Source organism: Chiloscyllium plagiosum, chromosome 29, assembly GCF_004010195.1.
Source record: "Chiloscyllium plagiosum isolate BGI_BamShark_2017 chromosome 29, ASM401019v2, whole genome shotgun sequence".
In the NCBI taxonomy this organism is placed as follows: Eukaryota; Metazoa; Chordata; class Chondrichthyes; order Orectolobiformes; family Hemiscylliidae; genus Chiloscyllium; species Chiloscyllium plagiosum.
In genome coordinates, this window is record NC_057738.1 from 47931415 (window position 1) to 47953984 (window position 22570).

Sequence of the window (22570 nt, forward strand, 5' to 3'; positions counted from 1 at the left end):
TTTAATGTGGATAAGTGTGAGGCTATCCATTTTGGGTGAAGGAATAGAATTGCAACTTATTATCTGAATGGAGGGAAACTTCAGAGTGGTTCGGGGCAGAGGGATCTGGGTATCCTAGTGCATGAAACACAGAAACGTAGTACGTAGGTACAGCAGGTAATAAAGAAGGCATATGGAATTTTGGCATTTATTGCTCAAGGAATAGCATGTAAAAGTAGGGGAGTGTTGCTACAACTGTACAAGGCATTAGTGAGACCACACCTGGGTATTGTGTACAATTTTGATCCCCTTATTTGAAGGATATAATTGTGTTGGAGGCAGTTCAGAGGAGGTTTGATTCTGGAGAGGAGGAGTTTGTCTTATTGTTGAGCACTTTCAGTCCATACTGTCTGAAGTTTGGAAGAATGAAAGATCTAATTGAGGTATATAAGATGTTAAAGGGGATTGACAAAGTAGTTATAGAAAGAACATTTCTTCATGTGGGGTAATCTAGAACGAGAAGTCATAAGTTTATGATAAAGAGTAGCAGATTTAAAACCCAAATGAGAGCAAATTACCTATCTCAAAAGATCGTGAATCTGTGGAATTCACTCTCCCAGATTGTGGGTGATGCTGGGACAATGAGTGATTTTAAGAAGATAGGCAGACAGATTTTTTTTAAATCAGTAAATGGTTTAAGAGTTTAGATTAGATTACATTACAGTGTGGAAACAGGCCCTTCGGCCCAACAAGTCCACACCGACCCGCCGAAGCGCAACCCACCCATACCCCTACATTTACTCCTTACCTAACACTACGGGGAATTTAGCATGGCCAGTTCACCTGACCTGCACATCTTTGTGACTGTGGGAGGAAACCGGAGCACCCGGAGGAAACCCACGCAGACACAGGGAGAACGTGCAAACTCCACACAGTCAGTCACCGGAGGCGGGAAGTGAACCCGGGTCTCTGGCGCTGTGAGGCAGCAGTGCTAACCACTGTGCCACCGTGCCGCCCACAATGAAGAGCAGGCAGAAAAGTGGAGTTGAGGCCAAGATGAGATCAGTCATGATCATGTCAAATGGCAGAGCAGGCTCATGAGGTTGAATTCCCAATTTCACCTCCTAGTTCTTATGTTCTTATAAGACTTCAGCACTCTCCTAGGTTTCTGTTAGCACCTGAAGTGCTTTTTGCTGTGTTCAGTGCTCTCAGTAATTTCTTGATTGCAATAAATGAATAGAACAAAAGTAGAAATGGGTGAAGTTTGATATCCGAGATGGTGGTGGACCTCAGAAGAATGCTGAAATAGGTCTCCACCCAGTACTTCCAGTTGAACTTGGTTTCAAGTTCTTCAGTCCTTTTTGCATCCTTGTTGGGCTCTGCCGTCATTTAAAGAAAGGTCTTTACAATTTCTTTAATTGTTTTCTACCATTCATACACCTAGCACCCCGGAGAACTTTGACTTGATCTGTTTGTTATGAAATTTCTTAATCCTGTTTACAGCATACAAAGTGTGTTGTTTAGCATGCTTGTAGCTTTGGTGCCTAATTTTTAGGTATGCTGCGTGGTGCTGCTCATTGGGTTGGAAGTGTGGAACTGGGTCAGACAATTTCCTGATTTGTTGTTAGAACTTTTTGATGAGGATCAAACTAGACACTTGCCATTGTGGTAGTTATTAAGTGACTGGGAGAAAGTGAGGACTGCAGATGCTGAAGATCAGAGCTGAAAATGTGTTGCTGGAAAAGCGCAGCAGGTCAGGCAGCATCCAAGGAGCAGGAGAATCGACGTTTCGGGCATGAGTCCTTCTTCAGGAAGGACTGTCAACAGTTATTAAGTGACTGTCAACTGAGGGACCTCCTGCCTCTTACCTTAAATCTATGCCCCCTAGTCATTGATCCCTTCACCATGGGGAAAAGTTCCTTCTTGTCCACCTATTCATGTCCCTTGTAATTTTATGCATCTCATGTCCCGCCTCAGTCTCCTCTGCTCTAAGGAAAACAACCCCAGTCAAAGAAAATCTAGATTTATCACACATAAAATGATACAAAATCATAAACTACTTTATACTGTGTCAGAACTAAAAGTAATGGTCTTGCTATAAATTTAAAAAATCAGCCCTTTTACCCTCAAATACCTTACAGATACTCAAACCTCAATGAAGGGTTACCCTTCTTCCATTTTAAAATCCATTGTTTTGTGGGAATGGCTGTACTTGAATCTTCTGCATTGACTTGATCTATCTCCTTCAGTTAATGGCTCATCACAAGACCGTTAAACAGCTAACATAGGTTCTATTATTAAAATTGATTGCTTAAGTTCCTCTTCCATAGACCTTTCTCTGGAGCTTTCTATTAGTCACAGTAACCATTTCGGGACTTCTTTTCTTCTGCCTGGTAGCTCTGTCTCAGACCTGTTCTCTCTGACTAACAGAATCTGCACTGAGAGAAACTCTCTGGTTTGTCTTCCTGTTCTGTCCTCCTAAACAAACTAGGTTCTGTGTCTCATTTTTTATTAAATTCTTCTCACTGGCTTTCCTTTTAAAACCTAATTTAAATGCATGTAACAACATTTCCAGTCAACCTGGCACCACTCTAAGAACTCAAATGTAATTAAGTCCTTATCTTAAAGTAGATTTTGAAATATAAATCAAATTTTAAATTATGGATGGTTATGTCCACTTTGGAATCCAGTTTTTCACATCTGCACCGAGGAGGCAATGGCTTCGTGTTATAATCACTAGACTATTAGTCCAGAAATGTTCTGGGGACCCAGTTCAGATCCCACCATGTAGATTATTGAGTTTAAATTCAATAGAAATCTGGAGTTGAGTTGAATGATGTCCATGAAGCCATTGTCGATTGTTGCAAAAGTCTATCTGATTCACTAATTTCTGTTAGGGAAGGAAATTGCCATCCTTACCTGTTCTAGGGTACATGTGATTCCAGAGCCACACTAAAGTGATTGATTGGTTCTTCACTTGCCTGGCCTAGCCAGCAATGCTTCCTGTGAATGTATAAAAAAAAATACAGTTACAACCTTTTCCTTCATTGTGCGTGTGTCTTGATCTTCAGCATGGCAACCTTGTATCAGAATACTCTTTGTTCTGATATCCTTTAACTCTAGAGTTTTGCATCTGGTAATTCAAATAGTTCAACTCATTGTTACAAGTCCTTTAGTTATTCAGTCCGTTGGTCCTTCAGTTCATTAGCCCTCACAAAAGAATCAATCGACTCTGATTGAGAGAGGTTTTCTCTTCTGCAGCCAGCTTTCTCTCCAATCTAACTGGCTTTGCACACAGAATCACAAACCTATAATTGACTTGAGCTTTTATTTTGTTTATCATTTGTCTCCCAAGCGACTTTGTGACGTGATGATTTACTGGAAACCGTGTGCTTCATCAGAAATCAAATTTGAAGGAAACCTTATTTTTCTTAGAAGGATTATTGCCTCAAGATAAGTTTTATTTTCTCTTGAGGTGCATGGGCCATCACAATATATTTACAGACTGAAGATTTGCAATGTAATTTCAACATCAGGTCCAAGTTCAATGAAAAGATGTAAGATACTTCAAATCAAACACCATTATGTGCATTTGAATTTTGAGAGCTGTTATTAAGGAAAATAGCATAGATGTTTAAAAATATTTGCACAATGTTTTTCTTTTTTTCTTAAATTGATTACATTGTGTAAAAGTTGCTTTAAAAGTTCGAATTGCATGTATTTTTCTCTTTTAAAAAAACTCCTGTTTAAAAGCCACAACTTATTTTGTCTTAATGTAATCTTATGTTTCTTTTTAGAGCCAAATCCTCCTATAGATGAAGTAATCAACACATCTGGTGTTGTAGAAAGATTTGTGGAATTCTTGAAAAGAAATGAGAATTGTACACTACAGGTAAATCTTTTGATGTTATTCTTTGTTAGCTGTTGTATTTGTTGGTTAGAAGCCAGCTGGCTCTGTGGCTCAGAAGGGAAGGGGAGAAAATAGGAAAGCAATAGTGATAAGAGATTCAAATGGTTAGAGGAATAGACAGGAGATTCTGTGGTTGCAAACGAGACTCCCGGGTGGTATGTTGCCTCCTGGGTGCCAGGATCAGGGATGTTTCGGATTGAATTTGCAGAACTCTTAAGGGGTAGAGAGAGCAGTCAGAAGTTGTGGTACAAATCCATACCAATTACATAGGTCAGGAAAGGGATGAGGACCTGAAAAGTGAATATAGGGAGTTGGTTGGAAGCTAAAAGGCAGGACAAGCAGAGTAGTAATCTCAGGATTGCTACCAGTGCCATGGGCTAGTGAGGCTATGAGCAGAGTGTGAGTGCAGATGAACACGTAGCTGCAGGGCTGGTGTAGGAGTGAGGGATTCAGATATGTGGACCATTCGGATACCTTCTGGGGTAAGTGGGACACGTACAAGGAGGACGGGTTGCACCTGAACTCGGAGGGCACCAATACCCTGGGCAGGAGGTTTGCTAGAGCTCTTCAGGAGGGTTTGGCAAGGCAAAGTTTCAGTCAGTGTGATAGGTTGAAGTGTGTCTATTTTAATGCAAGATATTTCAGGAATAAGGGTGATGAACTTGGAGCATGGATCAGTATGTGGAAATATGATGTTATGGCCTTTACAGAGACTAGGATATCACAGGGGCAGGAATGGTTGTTGAATGTTCCAGGGTTTAGATGTTTCAAAAAGGAATGGGGAGGGGCTGGAGATAAAAGAGGTGGAGGACTGGCATTGCTAATGAGGGATAGTATCAAAGCTATAGAAAGGGAGTAGTCAAGGAGGGTTTGCCTACAGAGTGAATATAGGTGGAAGTCAGAAACAGGAAAGGAGCAGTCACTTGGGAGTTTTCTACAGACCTCCCCAATAGCAACAGAGACATGGAGAAGCAGATTGGGAGGCAGATTTTGGAAAGGTACAGAAGTAACAGGGTTGTTATCATGGGTAACTTCAACTTCCCTAATATTATTTGGAGCCTTCTTAGTTCAAATAGTTTAGGTGGAGCAGTTTTTGTCAGGTGTGTCCAGGAAGAATTTCTGACTCAATATGTAGATATGGCCTCCCCTCTGGTCGGCCTATTTGATTTGGTGCTTGGCAACGAAACATGCTAGGTGTCAGGTCTCTTGGTGGGAGAGCATTTCAGTGGTAGTAATCACAACTCCTTAAACTTTATTATGGTCATGGAGACGAATAGGAGCAGACGGTATACAAAAGTATTTAATTGTGGGAGGAGGGAAATTACAATGCTATTAGGCAGGAACTTGGCATCTAAATTGGAAGGAGATGTTCTCAGGAAGTGCATGACAGAAATGTGGAGGTTGTTTAGGGAGAACTTGCTGATACTGCTGGATAGATTTGTCTCACTGAAGCAAAAAAGGGATGGTAGGGTGAAGGAACCTTGGGTGACAAGGGATGTAGAACATCTAGTCAAGAGAAAGAAAGAAGTTTATTTAAGGTTGAGGAGGTAAGGATCACACATGACTCTAGAGGGTTATATAGTAGTCAGGAAGGAACTGAACAATGGACTTAGGAGAGATAGACAAAGCTTTAGTGGGTAGGATTAAGAAAAACCCTAAGGCATTTTACACTTTTATGTGAGGAACAAGAGGATGGCGAGAGTGAGGATATGGCTGATCAGGGATAGTGGCAGTACACTTGAGGATTTCACTTTTATTTCAATACGGCAATCTTTATTGTAAATAAAAGACTTGAATAAAACAAGCATTGTTAACTTAAGGTTTACTTCCTACTTCTCCCAAGAACTGTTTTAGGTGACACATCACTTTTGAATTTATTCCCTTCTGAAGGGACCACCCATAAATATGATACAAGGTTCTGGAGAACTTGCCTTTGCTCCAGCTATACTTAGAAGTAAAACTAATGTTTGTCCTCTCTTGACTTTGGATGTCTCAGTCTGATATTCTAAAAGCTACACTGGTTAATTTCTTTAGCATTAAGATATTTGAGGCCAACTGCAGATCTTGCTGTTAGCTCTTGTCTGTGCAGTCTTCCAGCTTCTGTTCCTCAGATTAAGGTATATCTGCCTTCCAAGTGGCCATTGGTAAACATATTATTCTGGTTAGAACACAGATCTATTTAATACTTCTTTATTTTATCTAACTTTTCTCTCAATGAACTGGAAAACACGCCCAAACTGCTATGAAAAACCTCTCTCAGCCTTCCTATCCTCCAACTAAGACAGTATAGCCTGCTCCAGACTGACCTTTTTAGATTAATTTCACCTCATTTACAATTTCTCCTTTGATCTAGTGAAGTAAACACATTTTATAACTTTTCAGGGTTTACTAGATGCACTTTCAACTAATTGAGCTCTAACTCACAAAGCAAAAAAAAAAACTCTCTGGATTGCAGTTTCTTTCTGTAGACATACCTCCAGTTCTCCAGCTGAATAAGACCGCCTATTGTTATATGTTAGCGAGTTTTGAGAAGATTTGTAGCTCAGGTTGAGGTGCTGGATGTAAGTTTGCTCTCTGAGCTGGAAGGTTTCTTTTCAGACATTTCGTCGTCATACTTGATAACATCGTCAATGGGCCTGCAGTGAAGCACTGGTGTTAGTGACCTGCTTTCAATTTGTGTTTAGGGTGAGGGTTAATAAACACAAATTGAAAATGGGTCACTAACACCAGTGCTTCAACGGAGGCTCACTGATGATGTTACCTAGTATGGTGACGGAATGTCTGAAAATGAACCTTCTAGCTTAGCGAGTGTTTTTGTCTTTCTAGCTGTTTGTGTTTTAAAGCATCATGAACCCGACGTTTTTTGAGTGTAATAGACTCCAAACAGCATTAGTTTAATATATTCCATTTTCTGCTATTAAACTTAAATTCCTAAAGTGAAAATAATGCTCAAACACATGAACCATGTGTTAGATATTTGCAGTGCATGTAAAACATATCCATGAGTAAACTTTTCTTAAGTTATAATAAATCTGACAGACCCATACCTGATGGGTTGCACGCCAGGATATTAAAAGAAAGTAACTACAGAGATGCATACACACAGGAATCCTTAGATTCTGGAAATGTGTCGGAGGAGAAGAAAACTGCCAATGCACCACCCTTGTTCAAAAAGGGAAAAAGACAAAAACCAGGTAACTGTAGGCTTGTTAGACTAACACTTGCCATTGGGGGAAATAGTTTGAATCTAATAGAAAGATTGTAATAGCAAAACATTTAGAAATACATAATCGAGCAAAGTCAGCAAGAAAGGGAAATCGTGTCTGAAAACTTTATTTGAATTCTTTGAACAAGTGACAAACACAATAGTTAAAGGGGAGCAAGTAGATGTAAATTTTTGAATTCCAAAAATCGTTCACTAAGGCACCACATATTAGGCTAATTAGTAAGACCCCATGGTGTTAGGTGTAGTCTATTAGCACGGATAGAGAATTAGTTAGCTGTTAGACAAAGTTGGGACGTGGGGGCATTTTTATAATGTCAACCTGTAACTAATGGAGGGATACAGAGATTAGTACTGGGGGTGCAATTGTTTATAATATATGCTAATGATTTAGATTATAGAACAGAATATACATTTGCAAGTTTGTAGATTTACAAAAGAACTTGGAGGGTGAGTGTTGAGTATGTCAACTCTGTGTCAGTAAGATATAAACAGGTTGAGTGGGTAGAAGCTTAGATAAAATATATTGTGGGAAAACATAAGATTATTGTTGTGGTTCTGTTCGCCGAGCTGGAAGTTTTTGTTGCAAACGTTTCGTCCCCTGGCTAGGCGACATCATCAGTGCTTGGGAGCCTCCTGCGAAGCGCTTCTTTGATGTTTCCTCCGGTGTTTATAGTGGTCTGTCCCTGCCGCTTCCGGTTGTCAGTTTCAGCTGTCCGCTGTAGTGGTTGGTATATTGGGTCCAGGTCGATGTGTTTGTTGATGGAGTTTGTGGATGAATGCCATGCCTCTAGGAATTCCCTGGCTAGTCTCTGTCTGGCTTGCCCTATGATAGTAGTGTTGTCCTAGTCGAATTCATGTTGCTGGTTGTCTGTGTGTGTGGCTACTAAGGATAGCTGGTCGTGTTGTTTCATGGCTAGTTGATGTTCATGTATGCGGATTGTTAGCTGTCTTCCTGTCTGACTGCCAGACTACTGCGACCCCTAGGACTCAAAACCGCACACAAACCAACAGCCACGCTCAGACAACAACTCACCAAAACAAAGGACCCGATACCTAACATGAGCAAAACTAATGTAGTGTAAAAATACCATGCAAGGACTGCACAAAACACGAGATAGGACAAACAGGAAGGCAGCTAACAATCTGCATACATGAACATCAACTAGCCACGAAACGACACGACCAGCTATCCTTAGTAGCCACACACGCAGACATCTAGCAACATGAATTCGACTGGGACAACACTACTATCATAGGGCAAGCCAGACAGAGAACAGCCAGGGAATTCCTAGAGGCATGGCATTCATCCACAAACTCCATCAACAAACACATCGACCTGGACCCAATATACCAACCACTACAGCGGACAGCTGAAACTGACAACCGGAAGCGGCAGGGACAGACCACTATAAACACCAGAGGAAACATCAAAGAAGCGCTTCGCAGGAGGCTCCCAAGCACTGATGATGTCGCCTAGCCAGGGGACGAAACGTTTGCAACAAAAACTTCCAGCTCGGCGAACAGAACCACAACGACGAGCACCCGAGCTACAAATCTTCGCACAAACTTTGAACATAAGATTATGCGCTTTTGCAGAAAAAAATAGGGAAGATGAACATTATTTGAATAGAGAAAGACTCAGAAAGCTGCAGCACAGAGAATTTTGGGAGGGCAGTGTCCTTGTACATGAATTGCAAAGAGTTAACATACAAGTTGAACAGTTCAATGGCATGTTCGTCTTTATTTCATAGGAATTGGAGTGTAAAATTAGAGAAGTTTTGTTAAGGCTATGTTAAGCACAAGTTGGACCATCGCTAGAACACTACGAACTGTTTTGGTCTCCTTATCTAAGGAAGCTTATGCTGATGTTGGAGGAAGTCCATGGAAGGTTCACTATGTTGACCCTGGAAAGGGAGAGATTTTCTTATGAGGAGACGGTTGTGTTGGTTGGGCCTAAACTAATTGGTGTTCAACAGAATGAGAGGAAATCTTAGTTGATATCCTCAAGGGGCTTGAGGTAATAGGTGCTGAGAAGTTGTTTCCCCTGGTGGGAGAGTTAGAACCAGAAGGCATAATCTCAGTGTAAGGGGTCGTTCATTTAAGACAGTTGAGAAGGAAGTCCTTCTCTTCAGCCAGCGGGTGGTGAATCCATGAAATTCATTGCCACAGAAGGTTGTAGAGGCCAGGTCACTGAATATATTTAAGACTGAGATAGATTCTTGAGTATGCAAGGTTACAGGGAGAAAGCAGGAGATTGGGGTTGAGAAACCTATCAACTATGATTGAATGGCGGAGCAGATTTGATGGGATGAATGCTTTAATTTCTACTCTTACGTCTGATGGTCTTACGATAGTCAATCTGTGAATTATTACAGACAGCAGTACAGATTCAATCGTTAAATATTTTCAAGGCCGAGATAGACAGATTTTGATTCAGGAAGGGAATCCATGGTTAACAGGGCAAAGATCACAAAGCAGAGTTGAGGTTTATCCAGTCAGCAATGATCTAATTGAATCAGGAAGCAGACTCAATGAACCAACTGGCAACCTCTGTAAGACTATAAGATATAGGAACAGATATTGAGATTACAATAGGTAATTGGTTTGATATTAGGTATTGTAATGCCTTTGATACTAAATATATTTTTAGCTCTTAACCATCTCAAAGTCTAACTGATTATCAACATTTGTGTGAATTTAGTGTTTTAAGGTCTCAGTAAGTTTAGAATTAAATCTTTTCCATTTTTAACAAAGTATGTCTTCATTCTATGCATCTTTTGAATTTGGTATATACTATTTACTGATGTTTTTGAGTACTGTAATTAAGTTTCATAGATTTAAGTCAAGGTGGGGGCGGTTTTTCTCCTCTCCACCCTTTTGCATGATTTATATGGAAAAGGGCATTGAATCATTTTCCTTCTTTAAAATTAAGTTCTCAAGACTGCAGAGAAATACATTGTATATTCATATTTTACAAAGCCACCCATTTGTTCAAATGAGTTGATTGCCAGGTAATGTCTTTTTTTGTATTGATGGTACAGAAGGAGGAAGAAAAGGAAGCATCAAATGTGCCAGGTTGAATACTACTTAACCAAGAGAATCTCAAAACTCACTAAGAATCTCCACAGTTTTGTTTACAATAAGTATGCATTATGTGAAGTGCACTTCTCTTCATATAGCTCATAGTACAATTTAACTAAATGACCTCTGTATCTGCGCTATTTTAGAAATAACTTAATGCATTGGTTCAGGGTAGATTGTTGGGTAGATATTCAGTCTGAAAGAACATTTCAACTTAACCATCCAGAATCATTCTTCTTTATCCAGAAGAAAATGTAACTTCAAATGTTACTTCAAACATTGATTTGTTTCTGTTCCCTTCCAGTTTGAAGCAGCATGGGCTTTGACAAACATAGCTTCAGGTACATCTCTCCAAACCAAAGTTGTAATAGAAGCTGGTGCTGTACCAATTTTCATTGAGCTGTTAAACTCTGAATTTGAGGATGTACAAGAACAGGTAAGAGGTCGTATTTAATTTTTAATTGTTCATCTCTTCCATGAAACTTTTGTAAAATATAAAGTAGAAAATGAACGACAGTGGACAATTTTTTGGTTTTTATTGAGTTTTTACATGTGAGATGAGTTTATTTTCTTTTCTGTGATGATTTCCCAATTTAAATTCTTCTTGCAACAAATGTTGTGAATTTTAAAATAAAGTAGATCAGTCTCTTATCACACTTGAATTAGATACTTTAACATGACATCTCATGCGCACACAAACTATAAGCAGATGAGGAGGAAATATCAATACAGTTGCAAGTTGTAAAAATTTGTCACTTTTGAAGTAAGCCTTTAAATTCTTAGCTAAATTGATGCTTTAGCTGGAGTAGAGATCTGTAAAAGTTGAACATTCTTGATAGGTTACTCAGGTAAACTGGAAGATTTGAACAGGTTTGGAGGAATGCTTCTCCTGCTTCGAGGTATAGCTGTTTTACTTTCTGTGTAGTTGTCTCGCAGCTAGTTTGATTGCTTTTCAGATGGTATTCGTTCCGGTGTTATTCATCACAAAAGTACCTAACTTTTCAAAGCTGGTAATAAAACCATGACCACTTTACTCTTGTGACCTGTTACAAGTCTACTTCCAAATTAAGTAGGTCATTAGTTAGGCAACCACTGATCCTGTTTTGGGATATTTTTCACATTTGAGAAGACCAAGGTCTTTGACTTTGAAATGAGGAACTATTATAATATAATGAAAATCTGAGATTAATTTCATATTTGTCTCACATATATTAAACTTCAACATTTCTGTTGTCTGTGGTGAAGCAAAAAGACAAATTGGCTTTTTCCAAAAAAAAAGTCATTGTGGATATGAACCATTAACTCTATTTTTCACTCTACAGTTGTTTGCAGAACTGCTGAATTTCTCAGCACTTTTTTATTTTAAAAGCTGCTATGTCCGTTTTAAAAATGCAGCTTTAAAATTTGTAATATCTTCATGCCTGTGCTCGGCATAACAAACCTTTTTACATCTTTGTACCATAAAAACCGAGGTTTGCTTTTTCATTGCCAATATTCTTATCTCACTGGAGAAAAGGATTGCTAGAGGAATGTTCATTTTGTTGTGAAGAGATGTGGATCTTTTTTATTCATGTGGACTCCTATAAATAGATCGTGAACACTTTGCTTACGAAAAGGCACTGATTGCAACAGCAACAATATTGTACTTGCAAGGAGCAGGGAGCTTATGTGGAACTCTACAATCTGATGGACCTTCAGATAGGGGATTTGGCGCAGTTTGTAGGAGAGTAAGATTATTGCATTTTTTTACAAATTTCAGAGAGATTTTGATACATGTCTGAGAAGCAACAGCCCCTTGCTCTCTTTTTCCTTCTTTGCAACACTGTTTAGCCATGTTTGTGAGGTGAAAACCCACTGGAAGTCACCTTTACCACTTGGAGAGAATTCTGGAGTGGACTTATTGGATCATTTCCCAACATCCCAGCTACTAGGGCTATCAATTTTGTATGCAGAAAGCATCATTGTGGGCCAGTCTTTGACCTTTTCTTTTGTGCTTTTCAGTGTCATATGGCCAAATTACGTGAAAGTTAACACTCTACAGATTTCATTCACTTTAGACATGTGTGTATGCATATTTGGTTTGAAAAGGTAGATATATATGTATATATTTGTATAATTCAAACTTTGTCGGCAATAGAGTCATAGAGGTGTACAGCATGGAAACAGACCTTTCAGTCCATCTTGTCCCTGCCAACCAGATATCCTAAACTAATCTAGTCCCATTTGCCAGCACTTCTCCCATATCCCTATAAACCCTTCTTATTCATATATACATCCAGATGTCTTTTGAATGTTGTAATTGTATCAACCTCTACCACCTCCTCTGGCAGCTCATTCCATACATGCACAACCTCTTCATGAAATAGTTACCCCTCAGGTCCCTTTTAAATCTTTCCTGACTCACCCTAAACCTACGCCCTCTAGTTCTGGGCTCCCCCACCCCAGGGAAAAGACTTTGTCTATTTATCCTATCCATGTTCTTCAGGAATTTATAAACCTCTATAAGATCACCCCTCAGCCTCTGACACCTCAGGGAAAACAGCCCCAGGCTACTCAGCCTCTCCCTATAGCCCAAACCCGCCAATCCTGGCAGCATCCTTGGAAATCTTTTCTGAACTCTTTCAAGTTTCACAACATCCTTCCAATAAGAGGGAGACCAGAATTGCACACACTATTTCAAAAGTGGCTTAACCAATGTCGTGTACAGCTGCAACATGACCTCCCAACTCCTATACTTAATGCTCTGACCAATAAAGGAAACCATATCAAATGCCGCCTTCACTATCTCTTCTACCTGCAACTCCACTTGCAAAGAAGTTTTTGCATTTTTGAGCTAGTTTATTTTTGGTGGTAAACAGTTGTTCATTGTTGATTTAACGAAACCTGGCTAACTTGATCTTAGTACTGAACAAACAGTTCTTTGTTTGTGGATGTGGGTATTGCTGTATAGATCAGTATTTATTGCTCATCCTTAATTACCCTAGTGGGCTGCCTTCTTGAATTGCTTTAGACTTTGTGGATGTGGGGACATCCACAATGCGTTAAGAACGGTCATTCCACGATTTTGACCCAGTGACCGTGAAGAAACAATGATATGGTTTTAAGTCCAGATGATGCGTGGCTTGAAATGGAATTTGAGGTGGTGGTGTCCTTCTAAGAGATGACGGATTTGGAAGGTGCTGTTGAAGGAGTTTTGTTGAGTTACTGCAGTGCACCTTGTAGATGGTACATACTGCTACTGCTTTGTGCCGATGGTGAAAGAAGTGAATGATGGTGGTTGATGTGCTGTTAGTCAAGTTTGTCCTGGTTTGATGTTGAGCTTTTTGAGTGTTGTTGGAGTTACACTAATCCATACAAGTGGACTTGACTTTGATTTGTGTACTGCTGATGATGTGTAGGCACTAAGGAGACCCAGTGGTGACCTATTCACGACAAAATTCCCAACCACTTGTTAACCCAAGCCTGGATGGTATGACAGATATTTCTGTTCAGGTCCATGGTATACATGGACTTCAGTAAAGTCTTTGATAAGGTTCCACATGGTAGGCTGTTGAAGAAATTGCAGAGGCATGGGATTTACAGTAATTTAGCAGTTTGGAAAGAAGGCAGAGTAGTGGTTGATTGAAAATGTTCAGCTTGGAGTCCAGTTACTAGTGGTGTGCCATAAGGATCTGTTTTGGAACCACTGCTATTTGTCATTTTTATAAATTACTTAGACACAGGCATAGGTGGATGGATTAGTAAATTTGCAGATGACACTAAAGTCGGTGGAGTGGTGGACAGTTTGGAAGAATGTTACAGGGGGACTTGGATAAACTACAGAATTGGGCTGAGAGGTTGCAAATAGAGTTCAATACAGCTAAATGTGAGGTGATGTCCTTTGGGAAGAATAACAGGGAGGCAGAGTACTGAGTCAATGGAAAGATTGTTGGTAGTATGGATGTGCAGAGGGATCTTGGAGTCCATGTACATAGATCCCTGAAAGCTGCCACCCAGGTTGATAGTGCTGTGAAGAAGACATACGGTGTGTTAGGTTTCATTGGTAGAGGGATTGAGTTCCAGAGCCACAATATCATGCTGCAACTATACAAAACACTAGTGAGGCCGCACTTGGAATATTGTGTACAGTTCTGGTTGCCATATTTCAGGAAGGATGTGGAAGCATTGGAAAAGGTACAGAGGAGATTTACCAGGATGTTGCCTGGTCTGGAGAGAAGGTCTTATGGGGAAAGGCTGAGAGACTTAGGTCTGTTCTCATTGGAAAGAAGAAGGCTAAGAGGGGACTTGATAGAGACATAAAAGATGATCAGAGGATTAGATAGGGTAGACAGTGAAAGTCTTTTTCCTAGGATGATTATGTCAGCTTGTACAAGAGGGCATAACTACAAATTGAGGGTTGATAGATTTAAGACAGATGTCAGAGGCAGGTTCTTTACTCAGAGAGTGGTAAGGGCGAAGAATGCCCTACCTGCCAATGTAGTTAACTCAGCCACATTAGGGAGATTTAAACAATCCTTGGATAAGCACATGGATGATGATGGAACCAAAAGAGAAAATGCTGGAAAATCTCAGCAGGTCTGGCAGCATCGGTAAGGAGAGAAAAGAACTGACGTTTCGACTCTAACTGACCCTTTGTCAAAGCTCGTGGTATACATGGACTACATGGATGATGATGGGATAGTATAGGGGGATGAACTGAGAATATTCACAGTTCGGAGCAACATCAAGGGCCGAAGGGCCTGTTCTGCATTGTATTTTTCTATGTTCTATGAAATGTTTCAATATTTGAGGAGTAAGGAATGATACTGAACATTGATGCAATCATCAAAGAACATCCCCACTTTTGACCTTTATGATGGAGAGAAAGTCATTGAAGGAGCTGAAGATGGTCAGGCCTAGGACATTACCTCCAGAACCTCTGCAGAGATGCCCTTGGATGAAATAATTGACCTCCAACAAAGACAACAATCTTCCTTTGTGCCAGGTATGATTCTAAACAGTGGAATTTTCTCCCAGATTCCCATTGACACCAGTTTTGTTGGCTCATCCATATTAGAATTAAAATTAGAATCCATACAGTGTGGAAGCAGGCCATTTGGCCCAAGTACACACTGACCCTCTGAAGAGTATCCCACCCAGACCCATTCCCTGCCCTATTACTCTACATTTCCCCTGACTAATGCGTCTAACCTACACATCCCTAAATGCTATGAGCAATTTAGCATGGCCAATTCACCTAACCTGCACATCTTTGGACTGTGGGAAGAAATGGGAGCACCCGGAGGAAACCCACACAGACATTATAAAACAAGTCAAGTGGAGTTGCAGTGTGTTCCAATGGAAGTGGTCACCCTCACCAGTCTGGCTGAGCTTGGGGGACACCACTTGAGTGAAGGCAATTGCATAGCTTTACTCAGGACACATCCTGACAGAGGGACTCTTTTTATTAGCCATACCATAACCCCCAAACAAAGTCAAGCCTTGGCCAAACAGTTAAAATTTTCTTCAGGATCTGGGGCGTCAATCCATTGTAGTTGCTGCCAGTATATGGACCTGTGACAGCAAAGCAGTCCTACTAGACCTAAATTGACTAAGAGAACTCATGGCCCCTGTCCAGGAGAGTGCATACCTTGGATTTGCATAATCATCTGAGATAGACAAGTCTCTAATCTTGCTGAGAAATTATTGTAAGTCTGTTACCTACATGTACTTCTCTCTCCATTGACTTAATTCCATCTGAACTTAGTAAGTGTGCTCAATGTGGAGCAGCTCTGTGTCACCATTATAAGGTTTATTCAAGATCCTAAACACTGCAATAGACACAGTCCAGTTAGAAAAGTAAGGAAGATTTAACTTCCAAGAAGGTTTGGATAGCTTCTTCCAGAGACTAGGAAAAATCACAGACAAATCCTAAAGAAAAGGATGATCTTACCACAGATGATCAACAGGACCTATTAACTTCATATGGTACAAACACTCTAAATATACACGTGACAAGTAAACGCAAAAAGTAAGCACAATATTAAATATGAAGAATCCATCTCGGAGCTATGGACCAAAAGCAATACCTTCTCTGAATTGCTTCCTGTGAAATAATGTATTTCCTTTTAATAAGGGGAGCAAAACTGCACCATCACCTTTACAGTGTAAGACTTCCTACTCTTGTACTCCAGATACAGCTTCAGGAAATGACTAATTAAGCATAACTTCTGGACCAATCCAACAAAATGGTGCAGGGCCATGGATCCATTTTAAATGTATTCTAACAAATCCTAGCTGGGAAATCCATCCCACATCCACTGTTGATGTGACATAAGGACAGGGACAGGTCATTCATCCAGTTAAGCCTGCACCACCATTCAATGATTGAACACATCAATGCCTTTTACCCACCCCACCTCTATACACCATTGGTAATCAAAAATCTATAAGTCTTGACTTAACTATTCTTAAAAACTGAACATTGACAGCCCTGTGGGATAGAGAGTTCCAATGGTTCACAAGCCTCTGAGCAAACAAAAAGTCCACTCATCTTGGACCTAAGTGTCATTGTTTTTAAATTGTGCCCCTTTGCTTTTGACTCTCTGCATCAATTCTGTCTATCCCTTTTAACTATTTTGTAAGTTTCAATGAGATTATCCCTGATCTTTCAAAACTCAAGTGAAAACAGGCCCAGTTTCCCCAATGTCTCATAGTCTCTTAGAATTAAGGGATTTAATGCCAATTTAAGACTAAGATCAAGAGGAATTTCTTCTCTGAGGATAGAGAGATTTTAGAACTTCTTGCCACAGAGTCCTTGAGTATAGGAGTCCTATTTTGCCAGCAATAAGTCTGATGAACATTTGTTGTACTCCTGCTATGACTGTAATATCATTTGTGAGGTAAGAAGGCCAAAATTGCAATCAGCATTCCAGGTTTAGAGCAACCATACGATTGAAGCAAGACTTCACAACTCTTGTACTCAAATTCTCTTGTGATGAAGATTAACGTTCCATTAGTTTCCTAATAGCCTATTGTACCTACATGTTAGCCTTCAGAAACTTCTCTGGAAGGACATGTGGGTCTTTGTGTACCTATACATTTTACAACATCTTTCCATTTAATAAATACTCTGCACATCTGTTTCTCCTCTCAAAGTGGATAACCTCACATTTTTCCATATTATACTCAATCTCTCATGTATAATGGTGATGTATTGGACATCCATGAAGGGATTTGGCTATCTTTGTACACCAATTAATAAATATGCACAGGAAGGTGCAGCAAGAAATTAGGAAGTGAAGAGGATTTTATTCTGCAGTAGGCAATTACTACGCTGCAGTCAGAACTAAGAACGTATAAACTTGTTGATACAACCCAACAGAGAGGATTTTATCTCTGTGCTGTGCCCTTGTAAAAATTCAATCAAATCTGAATAAACCCATTAGCACTGACTGAACACTCACCATATCACATGATTCACCTCTTAAAGAGCCACTGACCCCACTTGACATACACCAGCAACAATAACAGACTTGAATTCAAAATTAGTGATATCTTACTGAAGTCAAGTAGGGCTACATTGAAACCACACCTGGAGTAATGTTTGCAGTTTTAGGTTTGCTTCCTAAGAGAGGATATACCTGCCATTGAGCAAGTGCAGCAAAGGTACACTAGGCTGATACTGGGGATGGCAGGACTGTCGTGTGAGGGGTGATTTGTTTGACTGAACCTGTATTCTCTAGAGTTTAGAAGGATGAGAAGGGATCTGATTGGAACGTATAAAATCTTAACAGGGCTGAACTTAAAGAACCATTGATCCCCATAGGAATAATATGGGAAGTGACCTATTTATGTTTTGCAGATAACCTTACTGTATTGCGTTAAAAATCACACAACACCAGGTTATAGTCCAACAGGTTTAATTGGAAGCACACTAGCTTTCGGAACGATGCTCCTTCAGGTGATTGTCACCTGTATTGTACTGTATTGCTGTTGACTATTTTATAGTGGTTTGAAGTACAAGATATTATGTACTACTATTGTTATGGACCAGGCCATACAATCTTAAAATATTTTAAGAAAGTAGCCTAACTTTTATGTAGTTGTTTTTAAGGAGGTGTAAGTGGATATTCCAGGAGTGATGCAGCTGACGCAACCACTTAGTTTTAAATAAAACAGAATTTATTTGCAAGATTACTGAATGAAACACAAACAAAAGAAACCAGAATATAGAACAACTTAACTATTAAAAAACCCAGTTGACTCTCTTGCAACTTAATGATGCTGTTTCAAATACTTGCAAATTCCCATAAACACCCCCTTGGCAAAAAAGGTAAATTCAAACACAGGTTCTTACAGAAGAAATGTCAGAGAAAGAGAGAGAGAGAGAGGATCAGCATGAAACAGTTTCCTGGACCAGCAGCCTAAAAAACGACAACTGACCGCTTGCTAAAACCAAACCAACCCCAGAGATAGCTGAGCTGGGAGAACTGGCCACTCCCCTTTCATTGTACAAGTGTTGTTTTGTTTAAATTTGAAAACCTTTTGCCTGAGGCAGTATCTGCTAGCTATAATCAAATTGGTCCTGAAACCCATCCAAACCAGATACAGAACTTCTGCGTTTACGATCCCTCTCAAAAAAGAAACCAAGGACAGAATAACCTTGTCAAATGAGCAGCATCGTTACACTGTCATAGCCACATTGTCAAGGTCTTCAAGAAATGTTCACTGTGAGATCCCGCATGCTTCTATCTGATAATAGACCACATTTTGCTGACTTGTCTTTCAGCCAATTCGCAGTCACTTTCAGATTTTAAAATATGAACAGTTCATGAAATATCCACAGTCAGATAGAGAATCTGGTATATACAGATGGACAGCATTATTTAGCAACATCTATTACCAATCCATCCCGATCCACCAGACCACACCTGGAATATTGTGTGCAGTTTTTGTCCTATATGAGAAAGGATGATCTTTCTATACAGGGAATGGCAGCAAAGGTTTACCAAAATAATTTCTGGGACGGATGGCTTATGAGGAGAGAGTGAGTCAGTTCGGATTGTATTTATTGAAGTTTAGAAGAATGAGGGGAATCTCATAGAAACAAATATGCTTATGGTCAGGTGGCAGTACACACTTTTCACTGTATTTTTATATTGAATATATGTGATAATAAAGGATATTCTATTTAATTTTAACAAGATGAGACCGGTTCAGTGCAGGAAGGGTGTTCCTGATTAACCTGTTAGGATAGAGATGAGGAAAAAATTCTTCACCCAGAGAGTTGTGAGCCTATGGAATTCACTGGCACAGAAGGTGGTTGAGGCCAAAACATTGTGTTTTCAAGAAGGAGGTAGACATAACTGTTGTGACTAAAGGGATCAAGGAATATGGAAGGAGGGCTGGATTAGAGTATTGAATTTTGAGGCGCATGATCATATTGAATGGTGGTGGGGATGAACAGCCAACTTCTGCTCCTATATTCTGTTTCAATCCATTGAAATTTATTGCAGTCAGATTTACTGATGGTTAGAAAAATGAAGGTACAATTCCCTAGTTAACCAAGGGACAGAGTGATTTCACATTTGAGTCTATAAAAATGTTTCTAACAAGGAGCTGTCTTATCAATAGTGCAATGGTTACCACAGCTAGATCAAAGGCAACATATATGAATAAATCTGGGTCCACTACGTACATGACACATTTGTCATCACAAAATGAAACAAGATAGAAGAGACATTTAACATCATCAACAACACCCTCACAGGCATAAAGTTCACCAAGGAGGAAGAAACCGACAACAAACTCGCATTTTTGGACGTCACAGTCGAAAGAAAGGACAACGGAGAACTACAAACCTGCGTATACAGAAAACCGACAAACACTGACCAAATACTTAACTACATCAGCAACCATCCCAACACACACAAATGAAGCTGTATCAGAACACTATTCCAACGAGCCACACATACTGCAGCACAGACGAACTACGTAAAACAGAGGAGAACCACCTATACAACGTATTCAAGAAGAACAGATACTCAAAAAATATAGTGCGCAGATTCCTTAGGAACAAACCACAACAAGCAGACCAAACACAGCCAGAAACCCTAACCACCTTGCCATACATCAAAGAAGTTTCAGAAATGACAGCCAGACTACTAAGACCCCTCGGAATCCTAGTAGCACACAAACCCACCAACACTCTCAAACAAAAACTAACAAACTTAAAAGACCCAGTACATCCCATGGACAAAACCAACATCATCTACAAAATTCCATGCAAGGACTGCCACAGACACTACATAGGACAAACTGGAAGAAAGTTAGCCACCAGGATACATGAACACCAGCTAGCCACAAAAAGACACGACCCTCTCTCCCTTGTAGCCCTACACACGGATGAAAAAAGCCACCATTTCGACTGGGACAACACATCTATCCTGGGACAGGCTAAGCAAAGGCATGCCAGAGAATTCCTAGAGGCCTGGCACTCCAACCACAGCGCCATAAACAAACACACAGATCTAGATACCATCTATCAACCCCTCAGAAAACGAACAGGAAATGACATCACCACAAACCCCAGGAACCCCATCCAGGAGAAAGATATAAACAGAAAGCAGGAGACAACAGCTTTGCTTCACTTGGAGGTCGCCACTAATGATGTTACCTAGTCAGGTAACGAAACGTCTGGATATCAAACCTACAGCTCAGCGAGCAAACCTACACCCTATATATGAATAAAGGACTTGAACAGGAAGGGTACTGTTGTTCAACACTTAGCAGACCGCCAACAATTCCACGTTGTCTGTACAGCAGAGTTGTACGGAAGAACTGTCGGAGCATTGTCTCACTGTACAAGCATTGCCCGTTAATATTTCACTGGGGTGAACTCAATGAAGAATGTGAAGACAATAATGGTTTACAGACTCGAGATAATGTTTGCCGTCAAGGCCAAGAATCATCAAGCCAAAAATCCTGCTAATCCTCCAACTGTGAAATTAGTGCATTTGGAAGAAAGCTCAAACGACCAGTTCACTTAGTCATAACAGCATGAAGGAGGTCCTTCGGTCCAACCAGTACATGATGACCATGTTCCCAAACTAAACATGGCCCACCTGCCTGCACTTGGCCCATATCCCTCCAAACATTTCTTATGTATGTACTTTTATCCAAATGTCTTTTCAATGTTGTAACTGAACCCGCATCCACCGCTTCTTTGGGAAGTTAATTCTACACATGAACCACTCTTTGTATAAAATGAAATTAACTGTCTCCATGTCTTTTTAAAAATCTTCCTTCTCTCACCTTAAAAATGTATCCCCTAGTCTTGAAATCCCTTACCCTAGTGAAAAGACATCTGCCATTCACCTTGTATATGCCCCTTATGATTTTGTAAACCTCTTAGGTTTACAAAACCCTCAACCTCCGACACTCCTGTGAAAAATGTCCCTGCCTATCCAGCCTCCCCTTATAACTCAAATCCTTCATTTCTAGCAACATTCTAGTAAATCTCTCCTCAAACCCTCTTCGGCTTAATAATATCCTTCCTATAACAGGGTGACCAGAATTGGACACAGTACTCTAGCAGAGGCCTCACTAATCCCATGTCCAACCTCAACATGACATCCCACTCCTATACTCAAAGGTCTGAGCAAGAAGGCAAGCATGCTAAACTCTTTCTTAACAACGTATCTATGTGTGATGCAAACTTCTACGAATTATGTCCCTGAACCTATTGGTCTCCCTGTTCTACAACCCTACTGAAGGCCCTACTTTTAATTGTTTAAATCTTGCCTTTGTTTTGCCAAAATGTAATACCTCACATTTATTCAAATTAAACTCCATCTGAATTTGGGAAATCAGAAACGAAGGGAGAAGAGAGGGTGGTGCTAAATGTTGCATTGCTTTTTATCATTGGTTAACCAGCGGGGTGGGGGTGGATGGAGGTGTAGCTTGCAGGGAAATATTGTAGTAGATGACAGATATAAAATAATCAGATCAGATAAACTGAAATTCTGCCAATCATGTATAGCATTTATAGACTTTTGTAATTAGAAACTGTCATGTTGTCTTCTCCTGTTGTCACCAGTATAATGCAACATGTGAACAGTTATTTAAGTGTGAAAAACCCTACCTGTGTAACATTCCCAGATCATAGTCATAGAGATGTACAGCATGGAAACAGACCCTTTGGTCTAACCCATCCATGCCGACCAGATATCCCAACCCAATCTGGTCCCACCTGCCAGCACCCAGCCCATATCCCTCCAAACCCTTCCTATTCATATACCCATCCAAATGCCTCTTAACTGTTGCAATTGTACCAGCCTCCACCACATCCTCTGGCAGCTTATTCCATACACGTACCACCCTCTGCGTGAAAA

General features: G+C 40.1%; 1 protein-coding gene across 2 annotated transcripts in view; it reads left to right on the forward strand.

The window, feature by feature from the left end:
- LOC122564566 (importin subunit alpha-7) overlaps positions 1 to 22570 on the forward strand; it is an 86993-nt gene that overhangs the window by 32520 nt on the left and 31903 nt on the right. For both annotated transcript variants that reach the window (XM_043719656.1, XM_043719655.1), the window contains 2 exons: positions 3777 to 3871; positions 10501 to 10632. In XM_043719656.1, the coding sequence (XP_043575591.1) occupies positions 3777 to 3871; positions 10501 to 10632 (227 nt within the window). The remainder of the gene's footprint in view (positions 1 to 3776; positions 3872 to 10500; positions 10633 to 22570) is intronic.